Source organism: Scyliorhinus canicula, chromosome 3 (genome assembly GCF_902713615.1).
Source record: "Scyliorhinus canicula chromosome 3, sScyCan1.1, whole genome shotgun sequence".
In the NCBI taxonomy this organism is placed as follows: Eukaryota; Metazoa; Chordata; class Chondrichthyes; order Carcharhiniformes; family Scyliorhinidae; genus Scyliorhinus; species Scyliorhinus canicula.
The window spans coordinates 16,245,588-16,271,245 of NC_052148.1; the positions used below are offsets into that span (position 1 = coordinate 16,245,588).

At 48.1% G+C, this 25,658-nt stretch overlaps 1 protein-coding gene across 2 annotated transcripts in view; it reads right to left on the minus strand.

Moving 5' to 3' along the window:
- Positions 1-20,095, minus strand: part of pcgf1 (polycomb group ring finger 1) — a 70,602-nt gene extending 50,507 nt beyond the window's left edge. Inside the window, exon 1 of one of the 2 annotated variants that reach the window (XM_038793176.1) lies at positions 19,961-20,095. In XM_038793176.1, the coding sequence (XP_038649104.1) occupies positions 19,961-20,080 (120 nt within the window). In that variant the 5' untranslated portion in view covers positions 20,081-20,095. Of the gene's footprint in view, positions 1-1,081; positions 1,208-19,960 lie in introns of those variants that run through there. The other variant, XM_038793177.1, reaches the window with a different exon arrangement.
- Positions 20,096-25,658: the final 5,563 nt, after the last annotated feature.

Sequence of the window (25,658 nt, forward strand, 5' to 3'; positions counted from 1 at the left end):
TGAGGGAGTGGACCATAGCTAAGGATTCCCTTAAAGTAAGACCTTGTGACCGAGATCTCATTCTTGAAATTCTGCCTTCCTGAATCATCTATCCGTTTGTTAAAGTGATTTCTTTATGCTTTTATATTTGATTGCAAGAAATGTTTTGATTCAGTTCTTTTGCAAGTGCATTAAAGTGAATAATTAGCAATAAAGTTGTATTTGACTCCTCCATTCAACGGGACAATCGAGTCTCATTGGAAGAGATTTCTTACAGGCCAAATGGACTCCTTCATTTTTTACAAAATTGCCTAGTGTTGGGTGGGGTTACTGGATTATGAGGATAGAGTAGAGATGTGGGCCTGTGTAGGGTGCTCTTTCCAAGAGCTGGTGCAGACTCGATGGGCCGAATGGTCTCCTTCTGTACGGTAGGAATTCTATATTAGCAAATTTAGTGATCTGGAACCAAGCTAGGTAACAGCCATGATCCTACTGATGATGGACTGAAAGCCATCCTCCTGTTTCCATGTTTTCTGCTGCCGTGGGTGTCAACTTTCCAACTGGGCAAGGAGAAGGGGTTGCTACAGGGTCAACAGCAGCATGGCAAATTTACATAGGAAATTACCATTATACATGTGGGCAAATAAATTTACATTAGAAAAGAAGTGGGCAGAAATTGAAAATCAGCCATAATTTAATAAGATCGTCATAAAGGTTGTTCGCTGGATCGGTGCTTCTTTCAGCTGATTTTGCAACTGGATAAACAACTAGTGGCATAAACAGCCGCATGCGCATTGGGGCGAAGTGACTGGTTGCCCATGCGCAACGTCCGGTGCCAGTGACCTTTTGCATGCGCAGCCCGCCGGTTACCCACCGGCCGTCAACTGCGCGTGCGCGGCCCGCGAGCCACCAACCGGCTGCGCCAATAGCGCGTGCGCAGCACCCAGCCAACCACGCGTGCGCCATCTCTCAGACGCCGGACCTCACTCCCCACCCCCACTCGATCGCAACGGTTGCGAAGAGGAAACAGGAGCGGCGACCGACTCATCGCCGGAGACCTTACAACGCGATCCTCCCCCGACCGTCCGGCCTCACTTCACACCTCGTTCCGAAGGGGGTCCAGTTTGTAGACGGTCTGAAGCTGGTTCCTGAGCCGCATAGCGTTCGCCATCGGAGCGTCAACCGCCATGGCGCTGCGTCACCTTGCGTCCGAGCGGAACGTCATTGCGTTGCCTTACGTGCAGCGCAGCACGGACGGCAGCGGGACAACTGGGGCGCTGCAGGTGCAATAGCGGTGGCTCAGCAAGACGCAAGGTGCAGTGAAGTGTAGAAACCATGGAACAGTATGATCAGACCTAGCATGATACCAATTAGACACCTAACAGAGCATGGAAAACAATAGAATGTCCAGCATCAGATCAACACACAAACTACTGCACCAGAGCCACGTACAGTTTCCAGTGAGCACAGTGAGAAGTCTGACAAAACCAGGTTAAAGTCCAACATGTTTGTTTCCAAACACTCGCTTTCGGAGAGGAAGGAGCAGTGCTCCGAAAGCGAGTGTTTGAAACAAACATGTTGGACTTTAACCTGGTGTTGTAAGACTTCTTACAGTGCTTACCCCAGTCCAACGCCAGCATCTCCACATCATAATTTCCAGTTAAGTACGGAGAACGTAGGACATACAGTGCAGAAGGAGGCCATTCAGCCCATCGAGTCTGCACCGACCCATTTAAGCCCTCACTTCCACCCTATCCCCGTAACCTAATAACCCCTCCTAATCTTTAGGGCAATTTATCATGGCCAATCCACCCAACCTGCACGTTGTTGGACTGTGGGAGGACCGGAGTACCCAGAGGAAACCCATGCAGACACGGAGAACGTGCAGACTCCGTCCAGACAGTGACCCTCCCGGGAATCGAACCTGGAAGTATGAAGCCAAGTGCTGCCCACTGAGGGACCACAGTTGCTGGAAAAGTGGTTTTCGATTCTGTTCTTGAATTAGTGTAGAATCGTAGCATGGTAATAGCACAGAATAAAACCTTTTTAACTCTGAGGTTCTGGGAATGTTTTCACTGGAACGAAGGGAGCCTGAACGGCGACCTGATTAAGTTTACAAAATTATAAGTAGCATGGAGAGGATAGAAGTTTTTTTACCCAGGGTGGAGAAATCAATTACTAGAGGACGTTTAAGATACGAGGAGCAACGCTTAGGAGATGTGCGAGGAGAGTATGCAGGTAGAAAGAATTTCCCCCTTAGCAGAGGGGTCAATAACCAGGGGGTATGCAGGTAGGAAGAATTCCCCCCTTAGCAGAGGGGTCAATAACCAGGGGGCATAAAGGAGGAGATTTGAGGAAAACCTTTTGCACTAGCGGGTAGTGGGAATCTGGAACTGCCTGAAATGGTGGTAGAGGCAGGAACCCCTCAACATTTAAGCAGCATTTAATAATAATAAGCTTATTGTCACATGTAGGCTTCAATGAAGTTACTGTGAAAAGCCTGTTGTTGAAAATACGGAAAAATGTTTCATTTGAAACATGGAGGTCTGGCAATATCTGGTCTGAGAGAAACCCGAAGGGATACAGGGAAAGATCCCATGAAGGGTTAATAGCAGCTGCAAAGAGCAGGATTAAAAAATGCAGATTCTTTCTCTCAAGCAGGCTTAGCAAACACACAGGATTCTTGTATTAAGCTAAAAACAATGGCTCATACTTTCATTGAAAGTAACTATCTTAGCATCTGGAAAAGCATGGATGAAAGTTTCAATTGAATTAAGTGACAAATGTTTAAAACAGGCAGGTCTTTCAAGTTATAACCAAGTGGATTTTAGCATACAGCTAAAAGCAATGTTTCACATCTTCATTGAAATTAACTATCTTAGTAAACAGCTGGAAAGGAAAAGATGAGGTTCAGTTGAATTAGGTAACGATTCTAAGTGTGAAGTTCTGCCGATATCAAGTAAATTAAAGAAAATTGGAGACAACCTGTCTATGAGAAACATAATTTAAAGTCAAAATCAGAGTCAAAAGTTATGAGCTGGGACACAATTGGAAAATTAAACTATTGAAATGACAGGAATTAAAAGTAACACCTCTTGAAACCAAAGTATTTTGAATATCACAAAGGAACTTTGAACATCACAAAGGACAGCGTAATCAGATGAGAGGTGAGGTTATGCCCAAAATGGATATTTAGTTGTATTGGAATGTTTAGATCAAAAAGTAAGTTAATTGACAATAAGTTAATAAAAACTTGATAACTGTTAGAAAGAGTATATAAACCCAGAGACCAGAGCAGGAACTAGCAGAATCAGAACTCAGAGAGGAGAGAAGCATATTCAGCTTAGCCAGCTCGGTCATGAGAAAGATGAGACAAGCATCCGAGCTTAAACAGCTATACATCTAAGGAAGATTAGAATTTAAACAGGAGTCAGAGTCAGCTCAGAGATAGCTAGCAGAGCCAGCTCTTATAGCTCAGTACATGGGATCGACAAGACATAGCAATGGAGTTAACCAGCTAATACATCTCAAGACCAGACTTTAAAAGAAGATTGATTGTCAAGTTGGGCCTGAAGGTCCCTTCAACCAACCAGCAGGATCCAGAAGCAAGATCTTTTTACCTTTCTGTAAAGAAAGTGATTTCAGCTTTTAAAAGAAAAAATATAATAATAAAATAACTTAATTTAGCCTGAAACAGTGGTTATTCCTAAAGTCTACTTTACTTACTTAGAAATGCAGGACATCGATGCTACTAAGTGGTAAGTAGATAAAATCTTCGGTGAAGGTATGGGTTATACCGGGGGATAACTTGAAAATATAGTTTGACCTGAATAGCACCCACCGAAGCCTGCATCGAAGTCAGGGAGTGAGAATCCCTGTTCACCATTTAGAATGTCAGCCCTTTTTGGTATAGGGGGAATTCTAAGAATAATGGTGAGTTTTGAAAAACAAGCCTCCAGTCACCACATTCCAGCACCTGTTCGGGGAGGCCGGTACGGGAATTGAACATGCATTGCCGGCATTCTGCATTACAAGCCAGCTGTTTAGCCCACTGTACTAAACCAGCTCCTATTTAGATAAGCACTTGAAATGCTATAACAAAGGTGACAGAAAGTGGAATTAGACAAGATATTTGTTGGCCAACACAGGCATGATGGGCCAAAGGACCTCTTTCTGTGCTGTATGGCTCTATGAATTATACTATTACTGGGATTAGCCTGATGAACCTCTGTTGCACTCCCTCTATGGAAAGTATATCCTTGGTCAGGAGATTAAAAACTGTACACATGACTCCAGGTGCAGTCTCACCAAAGCTCTATACAATTGCAGCATGACATCTTTACTCCTGTATTCCCTGCAATAAGGGCCAACGTACTAGTTGCCTTCCTAATTGGTTGGTTTACCCGCATGCTGGCTTTTAGTGACTTATGAACAGGGACACCCAGGTTTCTTGGGGCATCAACACTTCCCAACGTTGCACTCAACAAATATTTTGGACTTCCAGTTGCGGTGATGCGGAGCTAAGCCGCAGGTCGGAGGCTCCCTCTTTTTTTGGACTTTTGGGCTCTTTTAAGGGCCCGTAACGGCGCTGGTTGGAAGTTTCCCGGTGTGGGAAGATATCAGCTGCCACTCTCTGTCAGTGGATTGACTGGACCAGGAGCGGGGCGGTCAAATAATCGGTTTTGGAGCAGAGAAAGGTGCGAGGGAGGAAGACCAAGATGGCGGCGGGCGGGGAATCGGCAGTGGGCGCAGGAGCTGCTCCATCGCTGCTTCAGGGAGCTGAAAGCTGAGCTGCTGGAGCCACTAAAGGCCTCGCTTGACAAGCCCACAGCGACTCAAGACGGTCCTGGGGGCAGAGATCCACGAGGTCCGGCAAAAGGCCTCAGAGAATGAGGACAAAATCCTAGGCCAAGCGGTGAAGGTGGAGTCGCACGAGGCACTCCACAAGAAATGGCAGGCGAGGATGGAGGAGGTGGAGAACCGTTCGCGGCGGAAGAATTTGCGGATCCTGGGTCTCCCGGAGAGACCGAATTTGGGGGCCAACGTGGTCACGATGCTGAACTCGCTAATGGGAGCGGGGTCCTTCCAAGAGCCCTTGGAGCTGGAGGGGGCCCATCGAGTGTTGGTGAGAAGGCCCGAGCCGCCAAGGGCGGTGCTGGTGCGATTTCACCGCTTCGTCGACCGAGAATGTGCGCTGAGTGGGCTAAGAAGGAGAGGAGCAGCAGGTGGGAGAATGCGGAGGTCCGAATTTACCAGGACTGGAGTGTGGAGGTGGCGAAAAAGAGGGCTGGTTATAACCGGTCGAAGGCAGTGCTGCACAAGAGAGGGATGAAGTTTGGCCTGTTACAGCCAGCGCGCCTTTGGGTCACTTATAAAGACTACCAGTACTACTTTGACTCCCCGGAAGAGAACTGGGCCTTTATCCAGGCAGAGAAGCTGGACTCGGACTGAGGATTGAGGGGGTTTTGGGGACTGATGTATAGTGTTTGGAGGCTCTGTTCTCCCTTGCTCTTTTCTGTTTTTTCTTTCTTGTGGGAAGCTTGGGTGATGTTTTGTAGGCCCGCTGTGGCACGAGCCTTCTCTTCCCATGTTTTGGATTGAGGGGCGGGGCTTAAGCTGGAGTCGGAATGGGGGAGGGGGTGGAGACTGTGCCGGTCGGGAGGAACGGTGGTTGGGTCACACCAGGGGGTTGTTGGGGTGGCGGGAGCAGCCGGGGTCAGCAGGAGTCGGCTGACTTACTGAAGTAGAATGAAGGGGGCAACGCAGCTAGGGGGGCACCGGGTTGCAGCTGGAAGGGCTGAAGGGGAACGGGCCGTGCGGGGACTGCGGGCATGTGGTTGGCCGAGGAAGAGTTATGGCTGACCGGCGGAGAGGGAGGGGGAATAGCCCCCCGATTCGGCTGGTCACATGGAATGTACGGGGGCTGAACGGGCCGGTCCTGCGGGCCCGGGTGGTGGCGCGTTTGGAGGGGCTGGGGGCGGATGTGGCTATGCTCCAGGAGACGCACGTTAGGGTGGCGGATCAGGTAAAGTCGAGAAAGGGGTGGGTTGGGCAAGTGTTCCATTCGGGGTTGGATGCGAGGAACCGGGGGGTGGCTATTTTGGTGGGGAAGAGTATGTCGTTTGTGGCGAATAGTTGTGGCAGACATGTGATGGTGAGCGGCAGGCTCCAGGGGGAGTGGGTGGTGCTGGTTAATGTGTACGCCCCAAATTGGGACGATGCAGGCTTTATGCGGTGTATGCTGGGCCGGATTCCAGACCTTGAGACGGGGGGCTTGATAATGGGAGGAGATTTCAATACAGTGCTGGACCCAGCACTGGATCGCTCCTGGTCCAGGACGGGTAGGAGGCCGGCGGCGGCCACAGTGCTGAGGGGGTTCATTGACCAGATGGGAGGGGTGGATCCTTGGAGGTTTCTGAGGCCGGCGGGGGAGGGAATTATCGTTCTTCTCCCATGTTCATAAGGCTTACTCCCGGATTGACTTTTTTGTCTTTAGCAGGGCGTTGATTCCGAGGGTGGTAGGGGCGGAGTATTCGGCAATAGCCATCTCGGATCGCATTGGGTGGCCCTAGAGCTGGGGGAGGGAGGGACCAACGCCCGCTGTGGAGGTTAGAGGTGGGGCTGCTGTCAGACGAAGAGGTATGCGGGCGGGTCTGGAGGTACATAGAGGGGTATTTAGAAATTAATGATAATGGGGAGGTGCAGGTGGGGGTGGTCTGGGGGGGAGCTGATTGCCATTAGGGCACAAAGGGAGAGGGGGGAGAAAAGGGAGTGGGAGGGGTTGGAAGAAATGGTGAGGGTGGACAGGAGGTTCGCGGAGGTGCCGGAAGGAGGGCTATTGAGGAAGCGTCGCAGTCTCCAAGAGGTGTTTGCTATACATAGCACCAGGAAAGCGGAGGCGCAGTGGAGGAGGGTGCAAGGGGCGGTATACAAATACGGGGAGAAGGCGAGTCGGATGCTGGCCCACCAGCTCCAGAAGCGGGAGGGAGATAGGGGGAAGTCTGGTGCGGAGTGCAAGGGCATTAACGGAGTGTTTAGGACCTTTTATGAGGAGTTATACGGGTCAGTGCCCCCTGGGGAGGAGGAGGGAATGGACCGCGTTTTGGACAAGCTAGAGTTCCCGAGAGTAGGGGAGGAGCAGGTGGAGGGTCTGGAGGCACCAGTTGAGCTGGAGGAACTGATCAATGCGATGGGGAGTATGAATGAGCTTGAATGAGGCAAGCGAGGCGGGGGGGGGGGGGCTTTGCCCCGACGATGTCCAGGGCATTAATTTCATTGATTCTGGTGGGATAAGGACCCCCTCCAGTGTGGGTCATACAGGCCGATATCGCTTCTCAATGTGGACGCGAAACTGCTGGCCAAGGTATTGGCCAGGAGGGTGGAGGATGTGGTGCCGCAGGTTATTCACAAGGATCAAACAGGTTTTGTGAAGGGGAGGCAGTTGAACGTTAATCTGCGGCGGCTTCTTAATGTCATAATGATGCCGGCGGTGGACGGGGAGGCGGAGATAGTGGCGTCGATGGATGAGGAGACGGCCTTTGACAGGGTGGAGTGGAGATACCTGTGGGAGGTTTTGAGGAGGTTCGGGTTTGGTGAGGGATTTATTAGGTGGGTGAGGCTGTTGTATGATGCCCGGTGGCGAGTGTGACAAATGGGAGGTCGTCGGAGAACGTTTGGTTGTACCGGGGGAACAGGGCAGGGGTGCCCTCTGTCTTCCCTGCTGTTTGCGTTGGCGATCGAACCCCTGGCCATGGCGCTGAGGGAATCGAGGAGCTGGAGGGGGATAGTGCGGGGGAGGGGGGGGGGTGATGGAACCATCAATTCTACGGACACGTGCTTGTAGGATTAGAATAGCGGTTCTAATATACTTACAACAGAGCCAGCCTGTTCGCCGTTGAACTTTCGATGAACTCGCTGGCTGGCTCTGTGGCACGGATCTTTATACAGCAGCTCCGGGGGAGGAGTTCAGGGCGGAGCCAAGGGGGAGCCCAGTACAAACTCTCGAGTACTCCCAGAGCTACTCCCCCTGGTGGACAGGTAGTGCAACTGCACTTACAGTATCGGTACATGTATACAATGGGAACAGAGTGACATTGGTAACTTATAATACCGTGTGAATCTCATTCACCACAGTGGGGGGGGGGGGGGGAGGGAGCACCAGCTGTCGTTGTACGCAGACAATTTATTGTTGTACGTTGCAGATCCGGCAGGGGGGGATGCCGGAGGTAATGAGGATTCTTGGGGAATTCGGGGACTTCTCTGGGTATAAGCTCAACGTGGGGAAGAGTGAGCTGTTCGTGGTGCATATGGGGGACCAGGAGAGAGAGAGAGAGAGAAAGGGGAGCTTCTGCTGAAAAGGGCAGAGAGGAGCTTCAGATCCCTGGGGGTCCAGATAGCCAGGGGCTGGGGGGCCCTGCATAGGCTAAACTTTACGAAGCTGATGGAGCAAATGGAGGAGGAGTTTCGGAGGTGGGATGTGTTGCCACTCTCCCTGGCGGGCAGGGTCCAGTCGGTTAAAATGATGGTGTTCCCGAGGTTTTTGTTCATGTTCCAGTGTCTGCCCATCATGATCCTGAAGGCTTTTTTCAGGAGGGTCAGTAGGAGTATTACGGGGTTTGTGTGGGCGCAGAAGACCCAGAGGGTGAGGAGGGTATTCCTGGAGCGGGGTAGGGAAGTGGGCGGGTTGGCACTGCCCAACCTGTGTGGATACTACTGGGCTGCGAATGTGGCAATGATACGTAGGTGGGTGATGGAGGGGGCAGCATGGAAGAGGTTGGAGGTGGCATTCTGTGTGGGCACGAGCTTAGAGGCGCTGGTGATGGCATCGTTGCCGCTCCCCCCAGCAAGGTATTCTACGAGTCCGGCAGTGGTGGCTACCCTCTAAATCTGGGGGCAGTCAAGGCGGCATAGGGGGGGGGGAGAGGTGAAGGCTTCAGTTTGGTCCCCGATATGGGGAAACCAGCAGGGAGGATGGACAGAGGGTTTTTGAGCTGGCACAGGGCAGGTATCAGGCAGATGGGGGACCTCTTTCTTGATGGGAAGTTTGCGTCCTTAGAGGAGTTGGGGTCTCCCCCCAGGGAATACCTTACAGGTATATGTGGATTAGGGCGTTTGTTTCCACTGTTGCCGCCAAGGGGGGTTCAGGACAGGGTGCTCTCGGGGACGTGGGTCGGTGAGGGGAGGATCTCGGCAATCTACCAAGTGATGGGGGAGGAGGCATCGGTGGAAGAGAAGTGGGAGGAGGAGATCAATGAGAGGACATGGGCGGATGCTTTGGAGAGGGTGAATTCCTCCTCCTCTTGCACACGGCTTAGTTTAATCCAACTAAAGGTGCTGCATAGGGCGCATATGACTGGGACAAGGCTGAGCCGGTTCTTTGGGGGAGAGGACAGGTGTGGCAGGTGTTCAGGGAGCCCAGCAAACCACACCCACATGTTCTGGGCGTGTCCTGCGTTGGAGGGGTGTTGTGGGGACCTTGTCAAGGGTGGTTGGCTCCAGGGTGGAGCTGGGCTGGGGGCTCGCAATTTTCAGGGGAGCATCGGAGCCGGGAGTGCAGGAGGCCGGAATTCTGGCCTTTGCATCCCTGGTAGCCCGGCGCAGGATTCTTTTACAGTGGAAGGATGCGAAGCCCCCAAGCGCGGAATCCTGGATCAGTGACATGGCCGGGTTCATCAAACTGGGGAGGGTCAAGTTTGCCCTGAGGGGTCGGTGCAAGGGTTCTTCCAGCGGTGGCAGCCGTTTCTAGACTTCCTGGCGGAGCGTTAGGGGGCGGTCAACTTCAGCAGCAACCCGGGGGGGGGGGGATTGGTGTGTGGTTTCATGCTCATTATTGCTTTTGTATTGGGGTGGGGGGGTGGCGGGTTACTGTTTTTCTCTGTTTTGTTGGTTAAAATTTGAATTAAAAACACTTCCCAACGTCTCACCATTTAAGAACTACTCTGGTATTAAAAAGGCAAAAGTGTATAACCACACTTATTCACATTCTATTCCATCTACCATCTTTTAAAAAAAAAATTTAGTGTACCCAATTAATTTTTTCCAATTAATGGGGCAATTTAGCGTGGCCAATCCATCTAGCCTGCACATCTTTGGGGTTATGGTGGCGAAACCCACGCGAAACCAACGCAAACACGGGGAGAATGTGCAAACACCACACGGACAGTGACCCAGAGCTGTGATCGAACCTGGGACCTCGGCAGCAGGGTCAACCCACTGTGCAACCGTGCTGCCCAGTATCTACCATCCTTAGCCCAATCAATTAACCTGTCCAAATCTCCTTGAAGCCTCCTTCCATACGCCTCACAATTCACATTCCCACATTGTCTTGTGTGTAATCAACGAATTCAGAAATATTACCATTGGTACCCGCATTCAAATCTGGTGTATTGATTGTGAAAAAGCTGTGGCCCAAATCCCTGCTGTCCTGAAAACTTGTTTTGCGTAACCAATTCTCAGTCCTTAGTATAATCAAAAGTCTTCTGAAGATCCAAGCACACCACATCCACTAGTTCTCCTTCATCTATGCCACAAGTAACATCCTCAAAAAGCACCAAAGGTTTGTCAAGCGTAATTTCCCATTCTAATTCATGTTGACATCATATCTTTGGTTTTCAGGCGCCTCCACCTCTGGAAACAACCTGCTTATTTGGAATCTGGCTAGGTGCGTTCTGTGCAGCACCTTTAGCTGTATCAGGTTCAGCCCTGTGCAAGTGGAGGTGGATTTCGACCCGTGTAGTGCTTCGATCCAGATTCCCCTACCCTACTTCTGTGCCAGTTCTTCCTCCCATTTTTCCCTCATCTCAGCCGGGATGGGAGTGGGGGCGAAATAGGCTTCTTCCAGCAACCGTCCGTACAGATTCCCACAGTTCCCCTCCTCTAGCTTGCACACGTCCAACAGCTTCTTAAGTAGCTTGTCGTCTGGGGGAGGAAGTAGATAATTGGAACCTCCGTGGGGTCGCTAGTCTGTCCCTGTGTACAGCCTAATTTTTAAAAAACTGTTCCCTCGACCCATTTCCACCTTTGGAAGGTGACGTCCATTGTTGTGGGCGTCAACATGTGATTGTTACTGATAGGGGCCATAGTGGACATTCGGTTAGGCCAAAGTGATATCATGTTCAGAGCATGGCCTCCACCACTTGGCTTTCTTGTTTGGTCGGAGGGGGATGAGTGTGCGGTCATGACTCGGGCGCAGAGGGTCATCTTTTGCAGGAACTCCCTTCCATCCTCACCCATCCCGCGCCCGGTTCCTTCACCCATCCCCTCACGCTTTCTGCTGTGGCTGCCTAGTGGTAGAACTGTAGGTTTGGGAAGGCCAGGCTCCCCACAACTTCCTTTCCTTCCCTTTCAGCTGCAGGATCTGGTCTGTCTGGCCCAGTTCAGGATTCTTCCCGGTCCTGGTATCAATGTAGCTTTGCGATTATGGCCCTTGGTTGTTCCCCAGCCTTGGGCCGGAGTGACCCGTGTCTATTTCTGGCGGCTTGGGGATGTGAGCCATGCATTCCGTGGGGTCCCTGCCCTTGGTTCCCTCCAATAGGCTCATTAAATCTAGGTCCTGGCGCCGCGATCGGTTCTCCTGAGCGTGCCTTGCGCAGACACCAACCTTGCCATTTCCGTTTCCAATGCAACGATCCCGTCACTTTGGTCAGTCGAGGCTGTCTCCATCTCTCTTATGGTTGTGTCCTGCATCTCCAGCCGTCCCCATGACTTTTCTAAAAGGCGGCCTGCAGTGTGATCAGCGCCTCTACCACCGGCTCTAACCATTGCCCTCATCTCTGCTTTAATGGCCTCCTTGGGCTCCTGGAGTTCCTTTGTAAGGAACTCCTTCCATCTGTTTGTCAGGGATGGGAAAGTTCTTGTATGTTGCCTGGTGGTCCCTCAGTCAGGCGTGGCTGGGGCCTTGTTACACCGCAGGCTTGCCATCTCCTCGATTTAGTTTGCTGTTTTTCAGCCCCTGGAGCTGCTGCTGCTCGGCCCATATAGTCCTGGTGTTGTTGGAAGGGGGGGGGGGGGAAGAAAGAATGTTTATTCCCTGATTTTAGTGGGCTATTTTAAGCTGCCTAAATCTCAGGGGGAGCCATCTTTTGTGCGTCTTCTCAGCACATCCCCGTCAAGTTATTTTCTAAGTGTCCCAATTATCACATCCTTTACTGACATCAAATAATGGTTACATTTGCTATTTCCAGTCTGCAGGAACCAGAATCTACAGAATTTTGGCAGTTCACAATGAATTGACAATCTCTCTCTTGCCATCTCCTTCAAACACTCAGCTCATTTGGTCCAGTCCAGGGGATTCATCAAACCTACAAGTTTGTGTGTCCTTATTAATTCTAATTTATTTCAGGTCCTCATTTTTCTCTATTTATTCGTTCCTGGTATGTGATCATTACTGACAAGACCAAGATTTGTTGTCCATCCTCAACTTTCCTCGAGAAGGTGGTACGGAAACTCTTTTAGTTACAACCTTAGTGCTGTGTGGAAGGGAGCTCCAGGATTTTGATGCACTGAAAAGTGGTGGTGTTCTCATGTATCTGTTCTTGTGCTTCTAGATGGTAAGAAAGGTTTGTTGGGAAGGTGGATCTTGTAGATTGTACACAGTTGCTGTTGTGCAGTGGGGGAGGGGTGCCAATCAAGTGGGTTGCTTTGTCCTGGATAGTGTTGAACTTGCTGTTGGCATGCACTTATCCAGGCAAGTGGAGAGTATTATAATCATGCTCCTGACACACAAGAATTAGCAGCAGGAGTAAATGATCTGCAAGCAGAGTGTAAGATAGCAAAATTTGCAGATGATGTTCAAAATTGATGGGAATGCAAGCAATGAAGAGGAGGTAGGATTTTACAGATGGATAGGCTTGGAGATGGGGCCAAAATTTGGCAGATGGGGTTTAATGTAGATAAGGCGAGAGGTTATCCATTTTGGCCAAGGCAATTGGCAAATCATTTATCTAAATGGAAAGTAGATTCAAGAGACGTCTGGAGATGAGGAGGATCGACTTTTCGCAGAGGGTGATGAATTTGTGGAACTCACTGCCCCATAGTGCGGTGGAATCTGAATCATTAAGTTGTTTAAAGAAAAAAAAATGGGTTAAAGGGCAGCAGGTGGATTAGAAACCAGGAGATCAACCATGATCCGATTGAATAGTGGAGCAGGCTCAAAGGGATTGAATTGCCTACTTTTGCTCCTATGTCGCCAATTCACCCTCTCTAACCTGTTCAGTCATTCAATATAAGCATGTCTCAACTCGGCCTCGGCTCCACCTTCCTGCACATTCTCCATAATTTTGAATCGAATTTGATTTGTCACACGTACCAAGGCGCAATGTAAAGTACTGTTCTGTGTACAGTCCAGACAGATTGTTCCATACATAAAAAAACCAAAATGAAGCATGTTCATTCAGGAGTCTGGTAACAGCAGGGAAGCAGCTGTTTTTGAATCTGTTGCATGTTCTCAAGACTTTTGTATCACCTGCCTGATGGAAAAAATAACCCAGGTGGGAGGGAGGGAGATTATGCTGCCCGCTTTCCCAAGGCAGTGGGAGGTGTAGATCGCGTCAATGGATGGGAGGCATTTTCTCTGGGCTGTTTTCACAGCTCTGTAGTTTCTTACGGTCTTGGTCCGAGCAGTTGCCATCCCAGGCTATGATAGCCAGATAGGATGTTTTCTATGGTGCATCTGTATTTGATGGTGCATCTGTAAAGGGCAAGAGGGCTGATTTAGCTCAGTGGGCTAGACAGCTGGTTTGTGATGCAAAACCAGGCCAGCAGCATGGGTTTCATTCCCATACCAGTTGAGAATTCGGAATTGTCCCTGTGTACCCAAACAGGCACTGGAATATGGCGATTTGGGGCTTTTCTCAGTAACCTCATTGTAGTGTAAGCTTACTTGTGACAATAAACAATCTTTATCTTATCTTAAAAATTTGTAAGAGTCAAGGTGCCAGATTTCCTTAGTTTCCCCCAAGTATCATGTCATGTGAGAGTACCTTTAAGAAATGGATGTTTAAGCAATGTACCGTTAAGAAATGGAGCAGCTCATATTACTGAAGTGATGTCAGAGGGTGGGGGTAGCTGAGTTGAGCTCACTTCTGCTTTTAGTTTCAGTTTTGAGAGAGCAGCTAAAAAGTGCCTGGCTGGATTGCTGAGAGCTGCAAGAAGAAAAAGAGCTTGCGTGTGTCTGTGTTTGCAGTGAGCTGGATCTGCTGTGATCTCTGCCAGGAAAGACCATCTCTGAATCATTTGGGGGATTTAAACTCATAATAATAATGCCTTTAACCTGATGTGTTTCTGTTTAAAGGTGTTACGTCTTTTGGAGGTTTGAAGGAACATTTTGAGGGATTATTTAGTGTTGTATTATTTTCGGGGTTATCTTTGAAGTAAGGGGTGATAAGGGATCCAATGTTTATGTAAAAAGGTTAAGTTGAATTCATGGAATAAACATTGTTTTGTGTTTAAAAGTCCACATGTCCATAATTGTAATACCACACCTGGAGACCAAGCCGTGTGCTTCAAAAGCAACAATACATTAAAGGGAGAGGTTGGTTGAACTCCATGATACATTTTGGGGTTCTCAAAACGCCGCTCCCATAACAATAGGCACAGTTTTACTTTTGTTCCCTCCTCTTACCACATTTTCAGGCAGTGAGCTCCAAATTCCCACCACCCTCTGGGTGAAAATGTTTTCCTCAAATCCCCTCCATCTCCTGCACCTTACTTTAATCTATACCCCCTGGTTATTGACCCTCTAAGGTGAACAGTTTCCTCCATCTATATCCCTCATAAATTTGTATACTTTGATCATATCCCTCCCCTCAGCACTCTCTGCACTAAGGGAAGCAACCCCAGCCTATCCAGTCTCTCTTCATAGCTGAAACACTCCAGCCCAGGCAACATCCTGTGACTCCTCTACATCCTCTTAGTGCAATCATATCCTTCCCGGACGGACAGACGTGCGCGCGCACACTGGAGCCTTTATCACCACTATTTATAGCTGCGACATGTAAAAATGCATGTTCCCAGAGCAACTCTCAACTGATCTGTAATTCATCATCACCACCACCGCTAGGTAGATCCTAGTCTTTTTCCATAGCTAACCTAAACCTTACCTACAATCATTGTTCCTACAAATATTCCATGGATCAGTTCTTTCTGATATACCCATCCCTCAACAAACATATCAAGGCCTTGGAGAAGGTGTAGAAGTGATGCTTCAGAATGGAAGCAGAGTTCAGGGTCTTGAGTTGTATGGAAAGACCAGAGAAGCTGGTGATATTCCCAAATCTGGGCTGGTTTAGCTCACCAGGCTAAATCGCTGACTTTTAAAGCAGACCAAGCAGGCCAGCAGCACGGTTCGATTCCCGTACCAGCCTCCCCGGACAGGCGCCGGAATGTGGCGACTAGGGGCTTTTCACAGTAACTTCATTGAAGCCTACTCGTGACAATAAGCGATTTTCATTTCATTTTCAAATGGGACACAGAGCCGAAACAAGCCAATCCAGCGGGCCAAACACCTCCTGTGATTTTATAGTATCGCTAAACCCAGATTATCTGCTCATAACAACAACCCCAAATTGCACACAGTAAGATCCCACAGTGACTACACGTCAGAAAGGTAATTAATTGGCTTGAAGCACTTTGAGATGCTGGGAAATGTCTAGCCCATTTTATTTTCTTGCAGTCAGACACAGTGATTGAGCACGGTTCATTTAAGTACCAGAGCTCCATGCAATCAGATGAAGAGCAGGAGATGACTGGGCAGAGAACAGCATGAGAAATGCAAAATGCTTCACCAAGGTAATTGGGAAAACATGGGTCTGGATTCTCCCAAAATGGCTCCGTCCCCACGCCAGCATAAAAACAGTGGCGTTTTACTCAGAAACCCAGAGTAAATTTTGCAGCTTTAGCTGCGGATACAGCCCTCCCCCCCCCCCCCCCCCCCCAAGCATGCGCACGGCGGCGGCCTTGCCGAGCTCAGAGCCAGACGGAAAAAGGAGACCCCCCCGGATCAGCTGCGCTGGGCCTGATTATGGTGTGAAAGTGGATTCTCCACCCCTGCGCTGGGCATGATTTCAGCGCGGGGCTGCGGAGAATCCAGCCCATGAAGTATGGTGCAGATATATAGCAAGCAAACAGTGCATTCAGACAACATGCAGCAAGAGACAGATAGGAGAGTTAATGGGAAATGTAGTCCGATGTGGAGTACCAAAACACAGTCCAATTAAAACATCTGGTACTAATAAAGGTGATCATAAAGCTGTCAGGTTGTTGTAGAAAGGTTAGTCGTTCACTAATGCTTTTTAAAGGAAATCTGCTTACTTTATCCATTCTGGCCTATGTGACTTATGCCACAGAGTCTTCAAAAAAGCAAAACACCACATAGCATCAGGTATGGGCAGCAAGGTAGCACAGTGGCTTCACAGCTCTAGGTCCCAGGTTTGATTCCCGGCTTGGGTCACTGTCTATGTGGAGTCTCCACGTTCTCCTCTCAGTGTCTGCGTGGGTTTCCTCCGGGTGCTCCGGTTTCCTCCCAGTCCAAAGATGTGCAGGTTAGGTGGATTGGCCATGCTAAATTGCCCTTAAAGGTGGGATGGGGTGGAGGTGTGGGCTTGGTTGGGGTGCTCTTTCCAAGGGCCAGTGCAGACTCGATGGGCCGAATAGCCTCCTTCTGCTCTGTACATTCGATGATATATCTGACATAGGTTGCTTCTGCTATAAATGACTGACATGAGCAACATGAGGGAAATCTTGCTTGATCAAAACTCTGCATCCTGCCCAGGATCCTCCCTTCCTTAAAATGCAAGGATAGTGTTGTCTTGCCCAACTTAAGATGTCATAATTTCTAAACATAACAAAAATTGTACTTGGGCAGCACAGTGGCGAGCACTGCACGGAGGACCCGAGTCACTGTCCATGTGGAATTTGCACATTCTCCCCATGTCTGCATGGGTCTCACCCTCACAACCCAAAGACGTACAGGGTAAGGTGGATTGGCCTCACTAAATTGCCCCGTAATTGGAAAAAAGGTGGTCGATGACCATTGGACTCAGCCTTTGAATTGGCCCACCATCTTGAAAGGACACATTCCAGACTAGAGATGTCACTATCCATCCCCCGAGTCCATTCAAAACAGTATTTCTTGATTCAAGTGGGTCACTGCGAAACCAAGATGGTGATTGTCTCAAGCCCCCAGGCCAATTGATTGTCTTCAAACAATAATCCAGGTTGTGGCTCATCAACGCAGGCCAAGTACAACATTTGGAAGGGGAACTGTTAGAATTCCTGAAGTGATGTGTGTCAAAAGATTGAATAATGCAGAAGGGGGAGGGGGAAGGGGAAAAACAGGGCAGCAACACCTATGCCTCAAAAGAACCAAAAACATTAACCAATGCAAGATCTTCAAGCCTGTTCCTTTCAAATCCTATATAGCAAACCAACTTTCTGATGTAACAACTTCATGACCTACAGAAAGTCCATCTTGAAGAGAATCCTGTAGAAACTCTTCCTTCCCAAGAACAAATGTTTTTTGAAAACACAAAGGGTGCAACCAGGTGCACAGCACAAGAGCAAGATGCAACTAGGTAAACAGTACAGCACAAGTGAGGAATTGCGTTGGAACACCGTGCAATGAGAAATAACACTAAAATTAAATATGCATTCTGTAATTACATATAATGCTTCTTAGCACCCTTGGGTTACATATTACATTGATGTTACCATCCTTGTGAATCTAGGAGAAAGAGTTATGAGGAAAGACTCAATGGGGTAGAACAAATCCAAGCAGAGAGTTACTGGAGGGGTATCAAATTTCTGACACCTTTACTCCGGTCAGTGGAGAAAGACTTCATCTGGGATGTCTATGATGAAGAATAAACAATTTAAACTGGTCAGTAAGAGAGCAAGGTGATCAGGAGAAAATGGAATTCTCTCCAAAGGGACGGGTGATGGCCTCCGTTGTCCTCAGCCTTAGTTAGGCAGTTACCATGCTCGGCACAGGCTTGGAGGGCCAAAGGACCCGTTCCTGTGCTGTACTGTTCTTTGCCTGGAGGAAATGGAGCATTGCATCTCATAAGGAACCTGTCCGGGGAGGCTGGTACGGGAATCGAACCATGCTGTTGGCCTGCTTTAAAAGCCAGCAATTAGCCCTGTGAGCTAAACCTTCGTCAGCCATCATCAAATCCACATCCTTGCCCACAATTTTTTCATCCCCAGTTTCCTACTCAGGCTCAATCCAATGGTGCATTGCTTTGGCTTCTTCGAAACCCACGTTCAGAACTTCAAACCCCATATTCACCCCACACCTACTCCGATAAATCCAACACAACGTCTTCTTGTCCTGTGGTGCTGAAACCTTCATCCACCCAATGTGGGAACACCAGATTCAATTCTTTCGATACCCTTGACCGTCATATGTATAAAGATATGGAACCCCTTTGTCCAGTAATCAACAGAAATTAAGAGCTGACAGTCACAAGCACAATAGCTACATTTGCAGATGTTACGAAGCTGGGAGAATCCAAAGAAACAGGATAAACCGCTGCGGGAGCTTAATATATTAGGGAATTGGGCAGACAAATGGCAGATTAAGTTCTAGATAGAAGACTGAACAAACTAGGATTATTCTCTAGAAAGGAGAAGTGGCCCGCTAGATTATTAAAAAGGCTCGATAGGGTTGACATTGCGATGTTTCCACCTGTGGCAGATTAGGGACCATAACTATCAGACAGTCATTACTAAATCCAGAGGATTTAGAAGCAAGCCACTCAGCACTCAAAGCTGCTCCATAATTCAGTAAGATCATGGTTGTGGTTTCAACTTCACTATCTCTCTTCCTTCCCCCACCCCATAATCCTAGACTCCCTTTCTAACAAAAAATCTGACCTAGCTGCCCATGACCCAGCCCCCATTGGTCTCTGGGGAAGAACATTTCCACACGCTTAAGGGGCAACAGTGGGTTAGCCCTGATGCCTCATGGTACCACTGTCCCAGGTTCAATCCCGGCTATGTCTGTGTGGAGTTTGCACAGTCTCCTCGTATTTGTGTGGGTTTCATCTCCACAACCCAAAGATGTGCCGGGTAGGTGAATTGGTCACGCTAAATTGCCCCTTAATTGGAAAAATTAATTGGGTACTCTAAAATTATTTTTTTTAAATCCACATGCTTATTAACTGCTGAGAGAACAAAAAGAAAAAAAAATCTCCTGATCTCAGCCTTAAAACAACAGACTCCCTTATTATTAAACCGTGCCCCCTGGTTCTAGTCTCTCCCACAAATGGAAACATCCTCCCTCCTGGTATCAGCCCTCTCAAGATCTTCCATGGAGGTCACCTCTCATTCTTTGAAACTCCAATGGATCTAGGCTAAACCCTACTTCATAAGCTCAGCCACTCATTGCAGGAATGACTCAAATCCAGTGGGGAATTCAGGAGAAATCCCTTTACCTAGAGTGGTGAGACTGTGGGACTAACTGCCTTCTAAGCGGAAACAAAATAATCATATTTTTAAATTATTTACAGGACATGGGTGTCACTGGTTGAATCAGCGTTTGTTGCCCATCCTCCATTTCAGAAGATATTTGAGAGTCAACCACTTTGTTGTTGAGGGAGCATGGAACAGTTAGGTATGTTGATAGGGTAGGGTTTGATGAAAGAGTGACTCTCAGAAACCAAAAACTAGTTGGACCACTTAGCTGTTTCTGTAAATTCTTCACATGGGGGTTAAAGCATCAAGGAAAGGGATATTAATGGAGAAAGAAAAAGTGGAAAAATGATGATTATAGTAATGATGGGTTCAAATACCACAAGTTAAAAACAAGGCCATTATGAATAAGAGACAAAAAGGAACATTGAAGTAGGAATTAAGTGTATGGAAGAAACAATTTATTGTCATTCAGGAGGAGGGACTGAAGGACACAGTAAATCAGTAGAGTTGATTTATATCCTTAACCATCACATTTGCTCTCTAAAACTACTGGAACATGAACAATACTGACCTCTCGAGTGAATTTAATGGGACTTAGAAACTTAGAACAAAGCAGAATATCACAGCCCTCAGGAAAGAACTTGAAGTCATTGAAGGACTTGGCCGGCAAATCACTCTTCGGCTCCGACATGGTGTGTTTGACCAAGTTCAGCAGAGAGCAGTAACTCACACGTTCTTTGAGCAGGCTCCTTTCTTATGTCAATCACCTGGTTAATTGGACCGGAGGCAAAATATGGACTGGAGTATGGACAAGCTAATGGAATGGATGTGTCAACCAGAGGAACTGGGGTAGGCCATTCACTCCCTTGAGCTTGTCCTGCCATTCAGTCAGATCAGGGATAACATAGCTTAGCTACTTCTGTCCAACTCTTAATGCCTAAACCTAATTAAAATCTATCAATGTCAGTTTGAAATTTTCAGTAGATCTCTCATTACAGATGCCGGATTTTCACTACTCTTTCTGTGAAGAAGTGCTTTATGACACCACACCTGAATGGTCCTGCCTAATTTTAAGGACACACCTTGATTTGGACCCAACTCCCTCAATCTACCCTGTTAATTCCTTCAATCATCTTAAATTAGATCACCGCTTAATCTCCTAAACTCAGGGGAAGAATAGTCTGTGCACTTGCACTCTTATGTTAACCCTGACAATCCTGGTATGATTCTGAAACGCAAAACGTGGATTGGAAATTGTGTTGTCGACTTGAGGTTCAAGATGGGGCTTGGGGTCACAAGACTGTGCATTTTGTCTCAAAGTTCTTTGGGTAGATACGGTTGTTTTTTAAAAATCCATTTACGGCGTATGTGTTATGGGCCAGGGTTTAGAGAACCCCAAAGTGTATCATGAGTTCACCTGACCCACAACTTTTAATAAATTGTGGTATGGGGAGCACACATGAACATCTTGCCAAGGTCATCCCCACACCCCCACTACTTGCCTTCAAACAACCGCGCAACCTCAAACAAACCATTGTTTGCAGCAAATTACCCAGCCTTCATAACAGTGACCACGACACCACACAACCCTGCCATGGCAATCTCTGCAAGACGTGCCAGATCATCAACATGGATACCACCATTACACGTGAGAACACCACCCATCAGGTACGGGGTACATACTCGTGCGACTCGGCCAACGTTGTCGACCTCATACGCTGCAGGAAAGGATGTCCCATAGCGTGGTACATTGGTGAGACCATGCAGACACTACGACAACAAATGAACGGACATCGTGCGACAATCACCAGGCAGGAATGTTCCCTTCCAGTCGGGGAACACTTCAGCAGTCAAGGGCATTCAGCTTCTGATCTTCGGGTAAGCGTTCTCCAAGACGGCCTTCAGGACGCGCGACAACACAGAATTGCCGAGCAGAAACGTATAGCCAAGTTCCGCACACATGAGTGCGGCCTCAACCGGGACCTAGGATTCATGTCGCATTACATTCACTGCCACCATCTGGCCTGGGCTTGCGAAATCCTACCAACTGTCCTGGCTTGAGACAATTCACACCTCTTTAACCTGGGGTTACCCCTATCTCTGCATCTATAATGACTTAATCACCTGCTAATGCTCGCATTCTAAGCATTGTCTGGCATCTTTGAATTTGTCTATATAGATGTTTCTGGAACAAACCTCTTCATTCACCTGAGGAAGGAGCAGTGCTCCGAAAGCTAGTGTTTGAAACAAACCTGTTGGACTTTAACCTGGTGTTGTAAGACTTCTTACTATCTTTCTTTGTGCCAGGGATGACTCCAACCAGCGGAGAGTTTTCACCCTCATTCACATTGGCTCCAGTTTAGCTAGGGCTCCTTGAAGCCATGCTTGGTCGAATGCTGCCTTGATGTCAAGGACAGTCACTCTCACTCACCCCTGGCCATTCAGCCCTTTTATCCATGTTTGCACCAAGGCTGTAATGAGGTCAGGAGCTGAGTGACCCTGGTGGAACCCAAACTGAGCATCAGTGAGCAGGTTATTGCTGAGTAAGTGCTGCTTGACAGCACTGTTGATGACTCCTTCCATCACTTTGCTGATGATGGAGGGTAGACTGATAGGGCGGTAATTGGCTGGGTTGGTTTGTCCTGTTTCTTGTGTACAGGACACACCTGGGCAATTTTTCACATTGCCAGATGGATGCCAGTGTTGTCGCTGTAATGGAAAAGCTTGGCTCCGGAAGCAGCTGGCTCTGGAACACACGTCTTCAGTACTATTGCCAAAATATTGTCAGGGCCCATAGTCTTTGCAGCATCCAGTGCCTTCGACCATTTCTTGATATCACGTGGAGTGAATCGTATTGGCTGAGGACTGATACCTGTGATACTGGGGACCTCCGGAGGAGACCGAGATGGATCATCCGCTCGGCACTTCTGGCTGAAGATTGTTGCAAATGCCTTGTCTTTTGCACAGTTGTACTGGAATACTCCATCATTGAGAATAGGGATATTTATGGAGCCTCCTCTCCAATGAGTTGTTTAATTGTCCACCAGCATTCATGGCTGGATATGGCAGGACTGCAGAGCTTAGATCTGGAATCGATTCGCTCTGTCAATTACTTGCTGCTTATGCTGTTTGGAAGGCAAGTAGTCCTGTGTTGTAGCTTTACCAGGTTGACACCTCATTTTTCTGTATGCCTGGTCTTGCTCCTGATGTGCTCTCCTGCACTCATCATTGAACCAGGGTCGATCCCTTGGCTTGGTGGTAATGGCAGAGTGGGGAATATGCTGGACGACGAGGTTGCAGATTGTGGTTGAGTATAAATCTCTGCTACTGACGTCCCACAGCGCCTCATGGATACCCAGTCTTGAGTTGCTAGATCTGTGCAAAGTCTATCCCATTTAGCAGGGTGGAAGTGCCACACAACACGATGGAGGATGCAAGGATAGGACTTTGTCTCCACAAGGACTGTGCGCTGGCAACTTCTACCAATAATGTCATGGACAGATGCATCTGTAGCAGACAGGTTGGTGAGGATGAGTTCAAGTATGTTTTTCCGTCTTGATAGTTCCCTCACCACCTGCTGCAGTCCCAGTCTCGCAGCTATGTCCCTTAGGACCCGGCCAGCTTGGTCTGTGGTGGTACGACAAAACCATTCTTGGTGATGGAGGCAGTGGCGTAGTGATATTGTTGCTGGACTAAAAGTCCAGACACCCAGAGTAATGCTCTGGGGACCCAGGTTCCCACCATGCTAGATGGGGAAATTTGAATTCAATAAAAAAGAAATCTGTAATTAAAAGTCTAATGATGACCATGTAGCCATTGTCGATTGTTACAAAAACCCATCTGGTTCACTAATGTCCTTTAGGGAAAGAAATCTGCCATCCTTACCTGGTCCGGCCTACATGTGACTCCAGACCCAAAGCAATGTGGTTGACTCGTAAACGTCCTCAGGGATGGGCAATAAATGCTGGTTCAGCCAGCGATGCCCTCAGCCTATGAACACATTTTTAAAAAACATTGAAGTACCCCACCCAGAGCATATTCTGCTCTCTAGAGAACCTAGTGGAGTGGTGCAGCGACAACAATCTCTCCCTCAATGCCAGCAAAACTAAAGAGCTGATCATTGACTTCAGGAAGCAAAGTACTGCACACACCCCTGTCAGCATCAACGGGGCTGAGGTGGAGTTGGTTAGCAATTTCAAATTCCTTGGGGTACACATCTCCAAAAATCTGTCCTGGTCCACCCACGTTGACGTTACCACCACAAAAGCACAACAGCGCCTATACATCCTCAGGAAACTAAGGAAATTCGGCATGTCCACATTAACTCTTGCCAACTTTTACAGATGCACCATAGAAAGCATCCTATCTGGCTGCATCACAGCCTGGTATGGCAACTGCTCGGCCCAGGACCGCAAGAAACTTCAGAGAGTCGTGAACACCACCCAGCCCATCACACAAATCTGCCCCCCATCCATTGACTCCATTTACACCTCCCGCAGCCTGGGGAAAGCGGACAGCATAATCAAAGACCCCTCCCATCTGGCTTAATCACTCTTCCATCTTCTTCCATCGGGCAGATGATACAGAAGTCTGAGAACACGCACTAACAGATGTGGTGATTGTAGATCTGAGTAGATGCAATACAACTGAGCAAGCACTAGAGGGAGCACGGGAGAGCTATAACTACACCGGGACAGGTAGTGAGGAGACACTTCACGGAAGGCAGAACTCATAGCAGGACACAGACACAGGAGACAGCATTTGAGGTAGCCGTATGTTAAGCTCTGAAGACAGAACAAATTCACAATAAAGCATCTTCTCCAACTTTGAGACTACGAGCTTTATAAACACACGAGGAACAACACATGGTACCAAGAGTGGCTTCAGGCGCTTACTACAAGACAACTCAGCTGCAGACACAGAAAGAACAAAATGGCATGGAAATCTCCTACTGGACATTCGACTTGGGAAGACATCGCTTATTCGAGGATGTGGCTTGGAACCCCACCTCAGCTGGACACGACTGGCAATGTAAGAAATGTCTGGAAAATATTTAAACAAATGTTCGATTTTTATATCATAGCTAATGATGTAGCAGCAGCCTCAGACGAAATTAAAATAGCAGTACTCATCGCAGGACATGAAGCTAGGAAAGTATATAATGGATTTAAATACTCAAAAGATGAAGACAGCAACAACTTACAAACAATACTAAACAAATTTGAAGAGTACTGTATGGAATTTGAACAGCACGGTATGCTCAGAGGCCAAACTGCACAGAGACTGGGTGATGCAAAACTCTACAAACAGAAAGGCTTCAGTCAGGAAATCGCGAGTGAAAAGTACAGATCAAAAAGAAGAAATAACTTTAATTTTTCACAAAGCTAAAACGCTGAAATCCAGTCCAGATCGAAAGGAAAGGATAACTTACAACTTTCAGAAAGAAAAAACGCTGAAATCCGCGATAAAATGGCGTCAGAGCACATTTTACAGTCTCGGGCAGACAAAGAACTAAAAACTGCGTCTGCGCATGTGCAGGAAACGGAAGCCGTGCAGGCACAGTTACAATCACCCATTTTGCGTTCTGCGCATGCGCAGTCTCAAAACGTTTTGGTCGCGGATCGTTATGCGCATGCGCAAGCCGCTCATGCGCAGTGGACACAAAACCGCACAGTAAAGGAAGGCCGATTTGCGCATGTGCAATTCATTCCTACGCATGACGTCACGAGCGTCATGACGTCTGAGCATCCGGATCACGCCTACTTAAAAGGGAAATGCCCGATAATTGAAAACAAGATACTTAAAGCGGTAAAACCAAACTTTCTTGCCTCAGAAGACAAAAAAACACCTGAACTTAAACCAGCAGTTGAAAACAACTCGCACAACACCCTGGAAAAGCAGTCTGCACCACCCGAAGTGAAGAGAACAAAAAGAAATCCGAAACAAAAAAAGATGACTTGTTTTTCGAAGATTACTTCTCAGACATGGCTGAGTTATTCGGATATGCTGATCACAGCATCAGCGACACGGTCGCAAAGCTCAATACGAATCTACTCATGGTAGATGAATCCAACACCATGGTGCCATGGCAGATCGTCGATACATTGGATGACAGCAATACCCAAGACGAAGACGGCGCCACACAGAGAGCACAGAAAAACTCCACAGAGAGAGCGATGACAGGCTCCACAGTGAGAGTGATGAAAGACTCCAAAAGGGAAGCAAGCAATCACTCCCTGGCAAACACCATGCATGAACAAGACCATGAA